The sequence below is a fragment of the Dendropsophus ebraccatus genome, chromosome 8, assembly GCF_027789765.1.
Source record: "Dendropsophus ebraccatus isolate aDenEbr1 chromosome 8, aDenEbr1.pat, whole genome shotgun sequence".
Taxonomy (NCBI): Eukaryota; Metazoa; Chordata; class Amphibia; order Anura; family Hylidae; genus Dendropsophus; species Dendropsophus ebraccatus.
In genome coordinates, this window is record NC_091461.1 from 104,592,144 (window position 1) to 104,611,155 (window position 19,012).

General features: G+C 43.0%; 1 protein-coding gene across 2 annotated transcripts in view; it reads right to left on the bottom strand.

Moving 5' to 3' along the window:
- Positions 1 to 2,138: 2,138 nt before the first annotated feature.
- The window catches only part of PLPP3 (phospholipid phosphatase 3), a 47,517-nt gene continuing 30,643 nt past the window's right edge, over positions 2,139 to 19,012 (bottom strand). The window contains exons 3-6 of one of the 2 annotated variants that reach the window (XM_069981311.1): positions 18,541 to 18,821; positions 17,342 to 17,399; positions 8,484 to 8,660; positions 2,139 to 3,866 (exon numbers count right to left, since the gene is read on the bottom strand). In XM_069981311.1, coding sequence (XP_069837412.1) covers positions 3,753 to 3,866; positions 8,484 to 8,660; positions 17,342 to 17,399; positions 18,541 to 18,821 — 630 coding nt within the window. In that variant the 3' untranslated portion in view covers positions 2,139 to 3,752. The remainder of the gene's footprint in view (positions 3,867 to 8,483; positions 8,661 to 17,341; positions 17,400 to 18,540; positions 18,822 to 19,012) is intronic. The other variant, XM_069981310.1, reaches the window with a different exon arrangement.

Consider the following 19,012-nt stretch of genomic DNA (forward strand, 5'->3'; position numbering starts at 1 on the left):
CAACTGTTGTGTAATTACGACTCCCATTAGGCCCTCGGTCCTATAGTCCCTGATAAGGTCCCACAACTAGACGACCCACTGCCGCCTCTGCTGTACTATTGTGGGAAACTAAGTAGGAAAGTACAACAACAGTTTTCTCTGGAAATTCATGATTTTAGGATTCTGAAGGCAGATGAATCCAATTAGAACGAAATACGAAAAAATCTTACTCGAGATCCAAAAAATCTAAGTAAAAAGAGACAGCTTCTACATTATTTCTCTGTTTGGCTTTTGACCTAGAACACAATGTAACTAAATGCATCAGCAGAGAATCCTCCATTCTACACATATCTCCAATCGGAACAAGTTTACATTGGCTTGTCATGTGACCTTGACAGGGTGTGGATGATGGATAGCGGGGGTGGTGTAGTTTGAACCTGCACTTTGTTTTTGTCTTAAAGGGAACCTGTCAGGTCCTCACAAACCATCCCTAGAACCTCACAGATCAGGAGAACAGTGTTCCAATGCTTTTTTCTGTTTTTCCCAGTCATGATGTTGGGCCCCCCTCCCACCCATACAGTGGTGATTGACAGCACTCATGCTGCGTTTACACGTAACGATTATCGTGCAAATTTGCGCATTAACCATTGAGTTTCGAACGATAATCGTACGTGTAAAGGCAGCGAACGATCAAACGACCAGCGAGAAATCGTTCATTTTGATCTTTGAACATGTTCTCAAATCGTCGTTGATCGTTCGCAAAAAATTTGCAGATCGTTCCGTGTAAACAGTCGTTCGCCGATTTAACCAATTTGAGAGATAGGCTTAAGCGATCACAAAACGACCGCAAAACAAATTTTCTGTACGATATATCGTACCGTCTAAACGGTGATCGTTATGAAAAAAAAATCGTTACTCCGACATCGTTAATCATACGATCGGGCGAATTATCATTCCGTGTAAACGTAGCATTAGACTGTCAATTAAACCTGATTGGTAGGAGGGGGTGTGGCCTTGTGACTGTTAACTGCTCGCTATGACAGTCACAGCCACGGTTTTCTCCGATCCTGCAGAATACTCAGGAGAACAGTGCTCTGATGCCAGTGCTAGTATGTGGGCCCCAGAGGACCTGACAGGTTCCCTTTAAGCATCCCTACCTCATGCTGGCCATGTTTTTGGAGAATTGGGTGTGCCTAGGGACTGGGGGGCCAAAAACCCCACCCTGACCAGGGTATTAGGGCTGTGGTAAAAATTGACATTTTGCCCTAGGTAAAGGAAAGAATAGGTAGGAGAGTGACCATTCTCTTCTGAAGATTAGAAGTGCCTATTGTTGCTCATTTAAATTATGTGAGATCTATGTGGGGGGAAGGTTATCAAGAACGTCACATCAATACTCCAGATATTACTTAAATGCCCACCCCCATGTCCCACTCCAATGACCGACGCACACTTTTCAGTAAGGCGGGCAGATATGATAGTAAATACCCCCATAAGTTTTTGGACATGGACTATCCAAAGATTATTCAGAGTGTAAGGCACAGTTCACAAGGAGTAAAAGAGGCGGAATTGTGGGACGGAACTATCTGCCGCGGAATCTTGCCAGCCTCCGTTTCATACAGGCACAGGCCTCCTCTCTCTGCACCTCTCCGCTCAAAGAATTGACATGTCAATTCTTTGAGCGGAAAGGTGTGGAGAGCAGAGGCACGCGAGCCCTTCCATAGGCAGCCTTTATGACACAGAAGCTGGCAGGATTCCGCAGCGGAGAGTTACGTCATGGAATTCCGCCTCTTTCACACCGTGTGAACTGGCCCTAATATAGAAATTGGTGCAAACTGCTCACAACAACCAATCACAGCTTACTTTACATGCTGAGCTGTGATTGGCTGCTGTAGGCAGTTTGCACCAGTTTCTATTTTACACACCGATATAAATCTAGGACACTGTCTGTAATAGTGATATGCCTGCCCCTTTAAAGACTGTTACATTTGTATATTCAGGCTATGGATCAAATTGGGAACAGGAAGTGGAGATCAGCAGCAGATCAGAGATCATTTTTATCATTTTACTCTTATCATAGTATATTATACCAATATTTAACATACAGAATCTAGAATATAACAACAGACAAGACACAAAGGGATAGAATAATTATCCATTATGAGCTTTTATTTAAAAAGCACCTTTGTACAGCAATTTTTGCAAAAAAAAAAAAGAAAAGATTTTGTATTCAACAAAACGTAGTCGAATAATATTCTTTTTTTTCTCTCGTTTTTTTCTTTCCTTTACAATATGAAACATTACAAAAATACTGACAATTTCTTTCCTTTTTTATACAATTGCCACTAGTTATTGCTTCCATTTAATAGTGAAATTACTACCACAGATCTAAGAATATTTTAGTTGACTATACAAAAGAAACAAAAAAAAAAAAAAAAAAAAAGATTAAAATTTGTTGCTTGTTTTCTCGTTTTTACTTTAAGCAGCAAAATAATAACACAGGTCGAGACACATTAATGATCATAGTGGATATATCTAAAAATTGTTGTTTTTTTTCTTTTTTTTTCATTTTCAAAAATAATATTTTACATAGTTAATTCTTTACTGTTTATACATTATTTATATAATATATAATATAAAAAAAATAAAAAAAAAATCAGCTTGCTTGCTTGCTATTTTTTGAAATGATAGGACGGATTTTATTTATTTTTTCTGTTGTTAATATTGCAATCGATTTTTATCACTATTTATAGTCCCTTTTGAGGTTTAACTGTTAATTTTTTTTATTTATATATGCCTTAAAATCCTTTCTTTCGATGGTTCGGAACACTTCATGTTGTAGTGTTGATGATTGTTGCGTGAAATGTCATGACACAACGAACGTCGACGAGATTGGACAGACTACAATTGATAGAGATTAGTATACCGTCCAGCGGTACCCGTTAAAAACTGCTGTATTTTATGTACATTGGGTATCAAACCCAAAGTCTATAGTGCTTAAAAAAGTCTCAAGCAAGAAAGGCCACTAATGGTTTTTCACTTTTTAAGGGTCTTCTGGCCAAGAAACATGTTGGGCTTGTGTTGGGTACATTCTGTTCTTTCTGTTTTTTACAGGATACAGAAAAGGGGTCGACATTGATGTCTTTAGTGGGAATGCCTGACTCGGGTCTGGTTGGGTCAATGATATGTTTCTTATATATATATATTTGCCTATATATTTTATGCTTGTGTAAGAAAGTCCATCATATATGGTCAAAAATGGAGCCACTGACCCCCAACCACGTGTCCCGAATGGTCTCCTTACTACATGTGGTCAACGATAGAGCCACCGACCCCAACCATGAGTCCCGAATAGTCTCCTTACTACATGTGAGTGCTATTTCTTCTATAGATCTATATATAGTGCTATCGTTAATAAATGCTACTACGAGCCAAAAAAATTCTACAATGATGTTAACAAAAAGTTTAGAGTTCATAAATCTATGAACCATAGGTTGTTCATTAAAACATGAACAGATAAAAGACCAATTGTACATCTGGAATTCCATCTCGGCGTTTCATCATTACTTGGCTGTCCATCAGTCTAAACTTCCCCCTTGTTGCGATCGAAAGGCCTCATGGCAGACATTTCTTGTCTTTTTTTTTTTCATTTTCGAGTCTCCGTTTGGTTGGGTCAAAGAGTCTTTCTCTACATTCTACTGTCTGATGAGATTGGAAAGCAGCAGGTCAATGAATTCACTGTCAGAAGTTCTTCTGCAATCGGTCGGCGGTGGTTTTTATACAATATTTCGGTCGATTATGTCCACAGGTGACAGAGAGTCCTTCTTCACAGGAGGGGGGGTGATAGAGGTTTTCCTCGGTGCCTTGAAGAGGTCAGATACGAAAAACACCTGCAAAAAAAAGCAAAAATTTGACGGTTAAATTTTTGTTTTTTAAGAAGATTTTTGTATTATTGTAAAATGCAAAAATTAACAACAATAATAAATGCTATGGACTTTTAGTCTATTGTTCTCGGATATAAGCCAGAGTCAGATTGCAGGAAGGCTTTAGTACTCTATATTTTACTACTGGAATAGTAAAAGGCACAGGACACAAGCCTCCTCTCGCCTCTGACATCTAGGTCAAAACCAATGCAAGGAAGAGATATTTGGCCACAATTTCCTGAATACCCAATGGCGGAAGCAGCCTGCAGGATGTGAAATAGACGACATTTAACATATCAGGGCAGGGATACAGTCACAATGGAACATAGGGGTGTGTATAGGGAAATCACCAGCCAGGTCCACCTAACTTCCTACAATGTCAGCCGGGGACAACACACAATACAGGCGGATAGGAAGACAGAGCCTCCCCCTCTGGGGTCATCTGTGGCTGTTGCTTTACTGCTCAGCATGTTTTATTGCGCCCGGTTTATTTTTCCTGTATGTACTCATCAGGAGTCATGCTGGACAAACTGCTTATTGATGGATAAAGTGAGGAATTGCTGGCTGAATAATGGAAAGGGAAAAAAGTGCTGCCCATAGACGCCCAATTCTACCAGCTGATCTTAGAAAAGTCCTCTGGGGTCCTAGAACCTGATGAAGAACCACAACTACCCTGTCATGTACAGGTGGAGAGAAACAATGCTGTGTGGGTGGGTGGGGATTTCTGGTAATGATTTTGCATTTGGGCCCAAGTTGTATCATTATATTAGTCCATGTGTTGGGGGACAATGGGAACCACCAAAGACAGACATGCTTCTACTAGATAGAGGGAACACTAATGATCACTGCTCACCAAGTAAAGCTGGGACCTAAAGCCTTTTATACTCTACAACAGCTGTCAAACAAATGCTTATTTGCTCGACAACATACATTTAGGGCCAACATAGAGAGAGAATGGGAAAAATTAAAAAAAAGCTGCTGACAAAAAAAACGTTGTCCTGTACCGACCTTCCTGTCACGTCCAGAATTCTGTCCCCCAACCAGACCTCTCGAATTCCCTCCAGACCCCTCTGTCCCCTTTCCAACCCTCCAGACTTCTCCATCGCCCAGATCCCTTCTGTCCTCTCCAGATTCCTCTATCCTTTTCCAGACCCCTTTTTCCTCTTCCAGACCTTTCTGTTCCCTCCAGACCAATCTGCCCCTTTAGACCCCTCTTTCCCCCTACAGACTCCTCCATCCTCCATATCCCTTCTGTCCCCTTCAGACTAGTCTATCCGTTTCCAGACACACTTCTCCTCTTCCAGACCTCTATGTTCCTTCCAGACCTCTATGTTCCCTTCAGACCCATCTTCCCCCCTCCAGTCTCCTCCAGAACCCTCCTTTCTCTTCAAGATTCATTTGTCCTCTTCCAGACCCATTCTGTCCACTCCAAACATCCCTGTCCTGTTCCTGACTGTTCCTCTAAAACCTCTTTCTTCTCCAATCTTCTCTCGTCTTCTGCATACCCTATAGGGGTGTCAGCCTGAATAGGGAAACAGGGGATTGGGAGTATTAAACCACATTCATCTGGCAATCATATGTATGGCTGTTTGGTTTTGGAGAGGCAGATGGATGGGGTATAGATGGACAGATGACGGATGGTTAAACAAAGGGATAGATGAATGGTTGAATGGATAGACTGTCATTCTTTGCTTACTAAGCAGGGAAGCTTAAAGAAAAACAAAGTATGGATGAGGATTTTGCTTCTTAACAGAGCCTGGACCCCAGCTTCAATGATCTATGAAGGCTGCCATGTCTTTTTTTGTAGGTGGAGGTGGTGTCAGGGCCCATTGAGTCAGTTACTATAAATGTGAAAACAGCCTTTAAAAATTCCTTTCAGGCTTCTCCAGGTATGTTGGAGTGACAGGTCTGGAATTGTTAACTCACTAATACGTTGCACTTTGTCCTCTTTCGGCAGCTGTCGACCATTTCCCAATGGCCGGAGGTTATATAAACAACTGGCAGAGCTCATGAAATACAACCTCTCCGGGGCTGTGAATTCTCCTCTCTGGGTCACACAATGAAGGAGAGAGAGAAGGGGAAAAGCTTCTGGTTCTGGGTTTGGTCCATTTCCTGCACAGTCAAGTTCTCCACCCAAAAAACAAACTCCCCAGGTCCTCTGAGGGACAGGAATGTGCATTCATTCCCGGCTGATGTATCAGGTTGTACATTTTTTTGGGGGCCTCTTCATCTATTTTTGAACATTTTAGTGGAAATCAAAGACGTCTGTGGGAATATTATAGATACTGTCTGCCAGATTAGAAATTATTACGGATTAGTGCTGACTTTGGAATTTTTGGATTCTGGAGAGTTACCTGGAGCCAGATATCGCCTTAAAAATGACAGTAAAAAAAATAATTTATTTGTTCTATGGGTCTGGGAAAGATGGCTGACAATTAGTAGGGATGTATAAGATTTTATATAGATTAACATGTACTAAACTCTTTTGGGGGGTGTTGTTTATGTGAATGTTAGGACATGACAATGAGTCTTTGTAATGCTGGTGAGATGCTGTGTTCCTAACCATATGGGATGTGATAAAGTTCAGCATGTGCTCACATCCTGCCGCAGGAGCGTGATGATGATGATGTGCACATTTTCAATAGAATTATGATGATTTCATGACAGCTTGAAGCTCCGGCGGTGAAAATTCATCCAGCCACCATTACCCATAATCAGGAAAGGCTCAGCCTATGTCCGGGAGGAATGACCTGAGTCTGTGCCCGGAGCTTTGTCTGCAATGACACTTCTGTAACACTGAACAGTCTGTTACATGTCTACAGGCGGCACCAGTTGTGGTGGCGGCGGCGGGTTCCCCACAATGACTTGTCAGTGCTCAGTCCAACAAAGACCCAAAATGAGTCAATGATATTATCGAAATTGTTTACTGCCCCAACCAACTATTGGTGTCTCTTAAGAGACACCTTAAAACTTTACAACCGCAATTCTAGGGGGACTTATCAATTTTTGTTCTACTCTGGATTAGGTTGCCACCAATACACAAAAAGTGGAGAAAAGTTTTAAAAATTCATCATAGTTCGTACAATTTTTTTAGACAACATGGAAGCACAAGTGACACTTTGGGTACGTAAACCTTGGCATCCCCAAACAGACAATATAAGAACAACAATAGTTTACGACCCCCTGTATAAGACCAGCTGTTTCCTATGTGGATGCCGTACGTCAGTCTATAAAAACTGCTTTGTCCCCAAACATTTTACAAGACTAAGACAGTCAACATAGAAACCAGAGGTAAAATGGAGTGACGTATGTAGACGTCACATTTGAGGAGCACAGAGAACAATGGTGAGAAACTGTGGAAATCTTGAGGGACTCAGTGGTCCCAATGTGATAGAGAAGAATGATCTTCTTTAGGTTTGGGCCCAACCTCCATAGGATGTGTGCGTAAAAGCCACCATGACTTCCAAGTCAATGGAAATTTCCATTGTGAAAAAAGTGAAACTAGACATGTGCTACCTGGCTGAACAGTCTTTCCACCAAAGAAAGTCTCACGTAGGAGCAATAACTAGTGGTAGAAACTTCTACAAGTTTCCCAGACAGCTTCCAAGTAACTTTATAAAAAATAACTGCAAATCCCGAGTGAAATTCTCCCCCTCCAAGGCTCATGGTCCAGACCTACAACTGAGAAAATTGCTGCCTTTAGAAGACAAAGCTGTGTAATCTCCAGCATTTTCGCCCGTGTTTTTCTTTTGTCGACTTAAAGCCTCCATCTCAGATAAAACTGCAGACGCAACTTGATTACTTGGATAATTTTCCACTCTACTCCTAAATTAAGTGGTAACACATGGTCATAAAAAAAAAGAAAAAGCCGACGATGGCGGCCTGGGCGCTGCTTGTTGTGTAAACTGCCTGAGAACAAGCAATGTGGCTTCAAGCCGCAATCATGGTCGACTCGTTGCCACAAATCTGCAATCAAGAGGGTTTTTTTCTTCTCCGAGCTGGCTGAAGTTCCCAGGGAAGGTGCAGGGCAGGGGGGGGCACATACTTGTAGTGAGAAATTCTCAAGGCTGGCCATAGGCATGTGATTTCTGTTGGTGGAGACGCCAAGACAACAGCATGTCTACAGGCTGATCATTCTCTGACATCTCCTAATGATTGATGGTTGAGTTTTTTGTTACCCTGATACTTTATTCTTCAGAACTATTTTGCTCAACCAATCCAATGGCAGGGAAGATGGGGAGAATTATGTAATCTACTTCCTATGTCTATGTCTATGGCTGTATCGTATCTCCTCTGTTTTTATGGATGAAACCTAAACTGGAGAACAATTATCATTGGATCGATGTATAGTTTGGATCTACAGTACCTCAAAAAAGGTTCCAACATAAAATGTGGTCAAATTGGCATCGGGATATGGAGAAAATGGATGAAAAGTGATGTGCAAAGTGTTCACCGAGATGTCCCGATTGTGGTGATATTTGTGGTGATAGTTGGAGTTCACTGATTTGTCCATTATCCAGACACTTGTATTTATGGGCATTCATATTAAATCTCCTAGAACTTTCCAACAGGACAGGTACTTACTATGCAGTAAGCCACCAATGCTCCCTGCACGAAACCAGCCAGCACGTCGGAGGGATGATGCTTGTGGTCCGAGACTCGGGATAGCCCTGTGTAGAAGGCCATCATAAGGAGGGTAAACTGCAGCAGGGGGCGCAGCAGGCGAGCTCCTCTCCATGTAAATCTTGATTGAAGATAAAACTGGAAGAAAGGAAAACAAACATCACTATGTGTTCCCATACATAAATGTTATGGTCATATCCATGGTGGCCACTAGGGACGCTGTTCTATTGATACATATTATGGAACCTTCCACCTTAACCGGATCAGATTTTTAGTTGAGAACTTTTCGAACAAATCTGAACAAATCCTCATTCTCCAGCAGATCTACTAAAACTTTTATTTTTTCCCTTCATCTCCTAAACGCCTACAGCAGTCACCAACCTCTTAATTTAGCTAAAATTACATTTGCTGGCAAAAGCCGGTGATTAGCAACAGGAGGAGAAGGCCACAGGCAAGTCAAGGCCGGGGATCTGTCAGTATGGAGGATGCTGACGGCTTGTAAATGTCTAGGCCAAGGAAACTACTGTGCAATGTAAACTCAACGGCTGAGGCGTGACGTTACCTCCCGACCGCTCAGCTCAAGGCTCAGACCGCTTTAGTTAAAAAATATATATATTTAGCAAAATAAAAAATTTTAGGTAATTTTTTTTAATGATCGCCAAAATGTCACAGAAATATAACTTATCGAAAGTTTGCTGAAGTGACTGAGAGATCTAGGATCTTCTTCAGGCCCTTAGAGTTGAATAAAGCCGCAACGCTCACCTGACCACCTCTCCATTCAACAAAGAAGACATGGGACCCTCTGTTCTTGTGATTGGTGGGACCCCCATTAACACTTACTACATATCCTATCCTAGGTGATAGGAGTCAATAGAGGAAAAAACCCTTTAAAGAAGACTATCCCTTTGAAGGCGTTGTCCAGCGAAAAAATTTTTCAAATCTATATAACTTTCTGGTACCAGTTGATTTGAAAGAAAAAGTTTTTCACTGGACAACCCCTTTAAGGCCTGGAGATAGCCATGAAATGAATGTATACATTGTATCTATATATGTTGTGAGAGATTCATTGTTGCTATTTCCTCTTGGACTCTGGCCCAGTCCACTTGTTAGATTTCTGTGGGAACCCTCTAAAACAAAGGGGAAGAGACGCGGGGAAGGTGGATGCTTTTGTTCCACAAATCTGGACATGGTTGGGATGAGCAGGCAGCTGACGAGACCCCATGATGGAATGAGGACCCCTCCCTTCCTATAGGAAGGAAACCAAGGGAATGGTCCCGGACATCGCGGCTGGAGGTAAATGTCTCCATACAATCATCAGGACACAGCCAAACCTAAGGGGGGGGGGCTATAGCTTCTTGACTTATAGAGATTGAGCAGTACATGGGTGGACCCAAATTGTCACTCAGCTTTCCTAGAATCCTGAATGGCAGTTACTGTATGCATTACTGTATAGCTGCCATGACACAGTTGTCACCCATTTCCTGGAGTGATGAGTTATTGTATAACTGCCATGACCTGTCACTCAGCTTTCCTAGTGTTCTGAAAGGCAGCTCCTGTATTCATTCCTGTTTAGCTCTCATGGCTGTCACTCAGCTTTCTTAGAGTCCTGAACAACAGCTAATGTCTGCATTACTGTATTTTTTATGACCTGTTGAACTGTGACCCAGCTTCCCCAGAGTCCTCAATGGCAGTTAATGTATGGCTTACTGTATAGCTGTCATGGCTGTCACTCAGCTTTACTAGATTCCTGAACAACAGCTACTGTCTGGTTTACTGTATAGCTGTCATGACCTTTCATTGCTGTCACCCAGCTTCCCTAGAGTTCTGAATGGCAGCTACTATATGCATTACTGTACAGCTTTTGTGGCTGTCAGCCAGCTTTCCTAGATTCCTGAATGGCAGCTACGCTTCAGAGTCCTGCTTCCTGCATTACTATATTAGCTGTCATTGCTGTCACCCAGCTTTCCTAGAGTTCTAAATAGCAGCTACTGTCTGCATTACTGTATAGCTGTCATGACCTGTCTCAGCTCTCACCCAGCTTTCCTAGAGTTTTGTACGGCAGCTACTATATGCATTACTGTATAGCTGTCATGAGCTGTCACCCAGCTTTCCTAGATTCCTGAATGGCAGCTACAGAGCCCTGCTTCATGCATTACTATATTAGCTGTCATTGCTGTCACCCAGCTTTCCTAGAGTTCTAAATAGCAGCTACTGTCTGCATTACTGTATAGCTGTCATGACCTGCCGCAGCTGTCATCCAGCTTTCCTACAGTTTTGTACGGCAGCTACTATATGCATTACTGTATAGCTATCATAACCTGTCATTGCTGTCACCCAGCTTTCCTAGAGTTCTGAATGGCATCTACTATATGCATTACTGTATAGCTATCATGACCTGTCATTGCTGTCACCCAGCTCTCCAGGAAACAGATCATTTGTCGTTTTTGAATATTTTGATACATATTGATATATTTGCCTGTTCCTCGCTTCCTGCCTCTGTTCCATCTCAGCCCGGAATTTCCGATTTTTCCTGCAAACTCTGCAGCTCTTCTCTCCTGCCCTGAGACAGATGACGGATTTCACTTGTCTTAGGATGACGTCAAATGACATCGTATTTGGTTTTCCTAGCGCTGCCCTTTGACCCGGGAGCTGATGTTTCCTTTGCCAATGAGCTGCGGTCACTGGAAAGGGTCGTCCATGAAAATCCAAGTTGACTCATAACTAAGAGTCAGAAAGAAGGGGGGAAGTGACAGGAACTCAGCACGTGGGGATTTTATGGATTTCTTATTTCCTGCCAAAATTCTTCATTATTGCACAATAGAAATTTAAAGGGACAGTCGCTTCATATACATCTTTACAAGACGTTCCATTACAGTTCAGTCAGGACAATCTTATAGATTTGTACAAAATAAGTAGGCCTCGGCATGCTGGGCTTTATAGTTACCCTTTAAATGCCTAATTCTGAGGATAAACACGCAGTCATGGGATCTATCTGGATGACTACACAGACATAATAGCCACGTTACACCAACCATCCTGATTTATTCTAACCTCTTTCCAGTTCGGTAAAACTTTTCCCCTTAATGATCAGTAAATGACTTCTAATGGATTCAGGGCAATGGCCCCCGAGTCAGTAAATAACCCACAGTCCTGACCTTGCATAGTATTATAGAGCAATAACCTGGAAAGTGACCCGCTTATTGCCCGGTCATCCAGACCCTGAAAGACACATAATTCCGCACATTAGGAATAATTACGGTATTGTATTATTGCAAATCTGGAATTCTTTTCATGCACCAGGAGGCTCAGTATGAACATGAGCATGGCAGAAAGCATGTATTTTTAAACAGACAGGTCTGACGTCTCCAGGGCTTGCTGGGTGTTGTAGTTTCCCCCAGATGGAGAGTCACAGGTTACAGACACATGGAGCTATATCTGGCTCATGGCGCTCACCCCCGCAGCTCAGCTGTTTATACTGGAGCTGCTGGAATTCCCATTGTTTGGTAATGAAGGAGTTTCATCTTCCAGAGCAAATATAAAAGTGATAAGGAAATGTTTGGGACGTTAAATAGTGAACCTGAATTCTGCGATGTCACTGGGCGGACCCTCGAGACCTCTGCGCTCACCTTCATAGGGCTAGGGATGGGATGGATAGGGACCATGGGGAGGTGCAGGGATCAGACGCCATCAATCCCTATTATCAGACAGGGATACACAATGGGCACAGATAGAGATTGTGATGGGGGTAATCCGATCCCAGATTAACAGAGTGGGATTCCTATGATCATCCTGCAGATTATCTCACAATAGATGAAGGGGATCGCTTATCTCTAATACAATGGCTTTGTAGGTGACCAGAATTCTTGCTTCGCGTTCCCAAAATCCTAAATCGCAAATCTCCCCGTTTACATAGAGATGCATCTCTGTTACAACTACTACTCCCCCATGCTTTGCACTGCAGTTCTGCCCGCTGGTCTGTAGTGAGGCATCCCCTGTTACAGCTATTGCTCCCCAATGCTTTACACTGCAGCTAAATATATGACTTCTCACATTGGCTGGTATATAGTGATGCATCCCCTGTTACAGCTATTGCTCCCCAATGCTTTACACTGCAGCTACATGTATGCCTTCTCACATTGGCTGGTATATAGTGATGCATCCCCTGTTACAGCTATTGCTCCCCAATGCTTTACACTGCAGCTACATGTATGCCTTCTCACATTGGCTGGTATATAGTGATGCATCCTGTTACAGTTATTGCTCCTCCATGCTTTATACTACAGCTCTGCCTTCTCACATTGGCTGGTATTTAGCGATGCATCCCGTTACAGTTATTGCTCCTCCATGCTTTATACTACAGCTCTGCCTTCTTACATTGGCTGGTATATAGCGATGCATCCCGTTACAGTTATTGCTCCTCTATGCTTTACACTACAGCTCTGCCTTTCTCACATTGTCTGGTATATAGCGATGCATCCCATTACAGTTATTGCTCCTCCATGCTTTATACTGCAGCTCTGACTGCTCCCATTGGCTGGTATATAGTGATGCATCCCGTTACAGTTATTGCTCCTCCATGCTTTACACTGCAGCTCTGCCTTCTCACATTGGCTGGTATATAGTGATGCATCCCGTTACAGTTATTGCTCCTCCATGCTTTATACTGCAGCTCTGACTGGGTATATATGGGCACAAAGTCATCCAGAGTTATGACCAGATATCTGGCTAGTTATGCAGTGATATAGCTGCAGCAGTCTCTCATCCGCCATGCTTTACACTGCAGCAATGTCCAGGAGCACAAGCTTGGAGAATTTATTACAACTATCCGAGAATGATTATAACGTCATGTGATATGTACCGTAATATCTGCGAAAAGCAATAAACGCAGATCGCAGGCAGTTGTATGAGTAACATGGCCGCCGCTGTTCTTCGAGGGGGGAGAAATAAGGGAAATGAAACGCCTGACAAACAATAACTCCACACAGCCTCCACACTGGAACAGGGAATCTATAGACCTGTCTGTGGCTGAATTATTAACCTCTTATTTGCCACCATCCATACTGTAAATGACGTGAAGGCAGTTATACTGGTAGTCACCCAGCTTACCCAGACACAGTGTGACTATATATATTATATATGATTCAGCTAAACTACAAGGCCTAGTCCTATGGACCTGTAATAAAGCCAAACCATTACTTGTCCTTGGTTTGACCCTAAGAAAGCAGAGCTGGAGGTCAAAATTGTAATCACTGGTGTCTTAAGTGCCAGTCAGGGGCTGGAATAGGGCTGATAATGGATGCCCCTCCCCTAAGTAGTCCAATTCAGCCAATCAGCTGAAACGAGCTAGGTCACATGAGTTACATCCCTGTAGCCCTAAGTTACTAAGATCTCAAGGCAGCAGAGCTCATGTTTATTGGGGTCTATTTAGTGATGTCAATTGTGTCTAGCTTTGACAACATATAGATCTTGGTGCTGGTGGGGTTCCTCTCCCCCTTAACAGTCACTATGAGCCATTCAAAAGAACAAACCTAGGTTACATAGCTAAAGAACTCTATACACTTTATACTAACTTGCAACTGGGTATGGGGGCCTCCTGAGCCTCCACCGACAGATCATGTGCGTAGAGATAGGGGTCGGGCGTGATTGAATTTTACTGCTTGATCCCTTTGCTCACAGAGAGATAACCAACTGCCAGAGCTGTCTGCCCACGGCTTACACCTCCCCTCCCCATTGAGAACACGTTCAACAGTGTTTAAAGTTCATGAATATAAGGAAAGATAACCGTGGTCAACAGTTATTAAACATGTATAGACTCCTTAACATCCCTGTAGCCTTAAGTTACTAAGGACAGCAGAGCTCATCTATTCTGAGGACTTTACTGGAACCGTACCCACTGGTTCAGCTTAGATAAGAAAAATATACAATCTTAATCTAAGGGGAATCAGTTCTGGTGATACACAGTCTTTAATGGATGCCTCTCGCTTCACTAGTCAGAAATCAAGCATAACTGAGCTGGGTCACATGACCAACATCCCTGTAGCCTTAAGTTACTAAAGGCAGCAGAGCTCATCTCTTCTTATTCATTTACTGGCACTGTATCTACTGGTTTAGAACAGATGGGACATATACACTCACCGGCCACTTTATTAGGTACACCATGCTAGTATTGGGTTGGACCCCCTTTTGCCTTCAGAACTGCCTCAATTCTTCGTGGCATAGATTCAACAAGGTGCTGGAAGCATTCCTCAGAGATTTTGGTCCATATTGACATGATGACATCACACAGTTGCCGCAGATTTGTCAGCTGCACATCCATGATGCGAATCTCCCGTTCCACCACATCCCAAAGATGCTCTATTGGATTGAGATCTGGTGACTGTGGAGGCCATTGAAGTACAGTGAACTCATTGTCATGTTCAAGCAGAAATCGAGACTCATCAGACCAGGCAACGTTTTTCCAATCTTCTACTGTCCAATTTCGATGAGCTTGTGCAAATTGTAGCCTCAGTTTCCTGTTCTTAGCTGAAAGGAGTGGCACCCGGTGTGGTCTTCTGCTGCTGTAGCCCATCTGCCTCAAAGTTGGACGTACTGTGCGTTCAGAGATGCTCTTCTGCCTACCTTGGTTGTAACGGTTGGCTATTTGAGTCACTGTTGCCTTTCTATCAGCTCGAACCAGTCTGCCCATTCTCCTCTGACCTCTGGCATCAACAAGGCATTTCCGCCCACAGAACTGCCGCTCGCTGGATGTTTTTTCTTTTTCGGACCATTCTCTGTAAACCCTAGAGATGGTTGTGCGTGAAAATCCCACTAGGTCAGCAGTTTCTGAAATACTCAGACCAGCCCTTCTGGCACCAACAACCATGCCACGTTCAAAGGCCCTCAAATCACCTTTCTTTCCCATACTGATGCTCGGTTTGAACTGCAGGAGATTGTCTTGACCATGTCTACATGCCTAAATGCACGCCATGTGATTGGCTGATTAGAAATTAGGTGGTAACGTGCAGTTGGACAGGTGTACCTAATAAAGTGGCCAGTGAGTGTAAATGCCCTGATCTAAGGTGAGTCAGGCCTACATGTTACATATAAAGTGTCAGGCTGCATCTTGTTAGAAGTCATTGACCTATCAATGATTACTAAGGCAGGTGAATGGCCTTGTGAGTCATGCCAATAAGGAAGTCGCTTTTTCTCGTATCTTATTCAGCCCTATGTAAACACAAAAAAAATACCTTATCTCCCGCTGTCCAAAGATCTAAGCGCCAAACCCGATATAAATATACTAGGCTGTGCTACGCTAAACCCCAATTTCTAGCACTTCCTCTGCCAAGCGCGGTGATGTAATATCTGGCCGGACAGGTTCTGCCATGGTAATTTTCTGAAAGGAAAAATATGAACATTGGCCAAGCTCGCACAGTGCTTGCCAAATCACACTTATTGCTTACAAACACTCAGAAGGGCTTAGGAAAGGTTACATCATGTTCTATACTCCATTCACAGCCAAAGCTGCATTCGGAATATACTCATACTACTACTGGAGCACAGTGCATTGTGGGAGCTCTAATAAGACAAGAAGAGCTGAGCTGATAGGTCACATGACTGACACCAGCGTGCACATAGGACAGAGAAAAGGTTGCATTATGGCTCATACTCCATTCACATCTAGAGCTGCATTCTACGACTACTGCTTTGTAGGCTCCTAGCATAGAGCTCAGCTGTTAGATCACATGACTGACAGCGGAGATCAGATTTCGAAGGCAGCTTTGGATGTGACTGGATGTCAAGGTTGCACAGTTGCTATGTAGGTTTGGATGGAATTTTGGAGCTACTATTCCAGATGCCTCAGGTGTCACCCATTGCCCAGCTCCCCTCCCCCCTCAGCTGTAAATCTGCAGTAATCGCGCCTAAGCCTTGTATCTGACACGTGAATGAATATTTTTGTTGTAATTAAATATAGAAAAACGTTTCTATAAATAGAAGTCACTGTTCAATCCTCGGGACACCTCCGAAAATGGAAGTCAAGGGGGTGGTGGGGGGGCAAAACAAAACTTTCATTCAGCAAAAGAAATAGGTCAACTTCTGTTTTAATAAATGTTGGGGGAAGGAGCTTAGAAAAACAGCGAGAAATAAAAGTGACGGCCTTTATAGAGGGGCTTAGCTGCCTAAATGTTTTCATAGTATCCGAGCAGGGAAGGGGGTATAACTGCTCACAGACACTATGATGGGGGTGGGGGTTCTGCGCCACCTTTCCCCTCTAACACCTGCAGCAGGTAATATTTTACGGCTGTGATCACTTTCCATGTATTAAGCAAAATAAATACTGTAAAGCTGAAGACAGAATCTCTATGGAAAACAATGTCAACATCATGCACCCTCCTGCAATTTTGCTAAATGCATACAGATTTTATAATAAAGCTGTAATATATCCTTTAGAAGTCAATTCTATCCGGACCATATTTATATAAGGATGCTATCAGCATGACTCCTATATGTAGCATTATGAAATTCAAGACTTTGCCTTGAAGGGTTTTTGTCAAAGTTTTTCTAGCATGGGCTGGCCATGGCCATGTGGGATAAGAGAGGTGACAGCTGCTGTTCTGAGAACAAAATTGTGTGAAATGGCAGAGCAGTTTATGGTTATATTGCAGTTTATAGTCATATGTGACCACGCCCCTTCTGTAAAAGCCCCACCCCTGAGGAATCAGTACAATCTTGTGCAGCTAAATTACATCTCGCACAGTTTAACCAGACATCTGCAGCCACTTCTCCATCACAAGGTTAAAATAAAAAATCACAAATACAATTGTACAATGTATACAACTTACCACCAAGTACAGCATGGTATACATAGAGAAGGAGGCGTGGCCAGAGAAAAACGACTTTCTGTAAAAGAAGGGAGAAACAAAGTATAAGATAAGGACATCAATGTGATGAGTTTTACGACATGACTCACAGACTTATCTCGGGGCACATCAGTCTCCAGTACATGTACAGCTATGTGTATATACATGCAGAGTGTAAATAAGGAAAATCGCTCAATGTCCAGGAGATAATGGACCAGAAGAATCGTCAGCCGCAGCATGATTCATTATTACACAGCAGGATGTTGCAGGTTTTATTACTTTGTTTAGAGGGTTTATAAATTAAAGTGAAACACAGATGATAAAGGACCTAAAAATAATCCTATTTTGTTGTTTATGGATTAAAAGTGTCTTTTCTGATGTATCTCCATCCATAACATAAATAATATAAAGACCGCCCCTGAGGTGCTACTAAAGCTGCCCTCACCCCTCTTCTGCGATAGCTCCACCTACAATTATATATAATATAAAGACCACCCTTAAGGTGCTACAAAAGCTTTACCCGCCTCTCTTCTGCATGGTCTTTTGCAATGTAGCTTCACCCATGATTATTTATAACAGAGACTGCCCCTGAGGTGCTACTCAAGCTTGCTCCACCCCTCTTTTCTATAATCTCCAGGGATGTAGCTCCACCCATGAGTGTATATACTAGAGAGTGCCCCTGCAGTGCTACTCAAGCTGGCTCCACCCCTCTTTTCTATGGTCTTCAGGGATGTTGCTTTACCCATGATCGTATATAACAGAGACTGCCCCTGAGGTGCTACTCAAGCTTGCTCCACCCCTCTTTTCTATAATCTCCAGGGATGTAGCTCCACCCATGATTGTATATACTAGAGAGTGCCCCTGAGGTGCTACTCAAGCTGGCTCCCACCCCTCTTTTCTATGGTCTCCAGGGATGTAGCTCCACCCATGATTGTATCTAACAGACTGCTACTCAGACTGACCCCAGCCCATTGTCTTCTAGGATGTAGCCATCATTGAAAATAACAGAGACTGCCCTTGCAATAATACTTTATGGGGCTCAATATCTCAAAAGACAAAAAAAATGGGAGAAGGACAAATACTATAACGCAGAGGACTGAGCTTGATCCATTTTGATCCCTACTTCTCTATGCACTGATTCCTACTGGACCTTGTGGACCTTCCTCCAGTCGATCACCTACCTTGCTTCAATGACTTTACTCTCCAGACCTCTGCACTTATAATCCTGGATGTATCCAAGAGAACAGTTGATACTCGTGAAATCTGGATCACAAACTTCCAAGAAATGCGGGCGCAGACGTCCAATCGACACCTTTGCGATGTCTGTGAATGACTGACTTATTGCACAGCCGAATATGAAGCAGCCGACCTGCTTGTACAAGGCTGAGACGTAGGGGTTCTGGATGAACGAATAAGAGCGCTCCTTCAAGTAGTATATCCGGAAGAATTCACCCACTATGATCTGTAAAGATGGGAAACCTCCATTAGTGGATTGTAAGAGGATCAAAAGCAGAAGAAGAACAAGAAGAGAGACCAACACCAACCACAATGCAAGCAGCCAGTTCCCAACAGAGTCACGAACCCAGGGCCCCCTGAGAAGACTGGAGACCCAGAGACCAGACATTCTAGAGAAACACCACCTATACGGGCCCC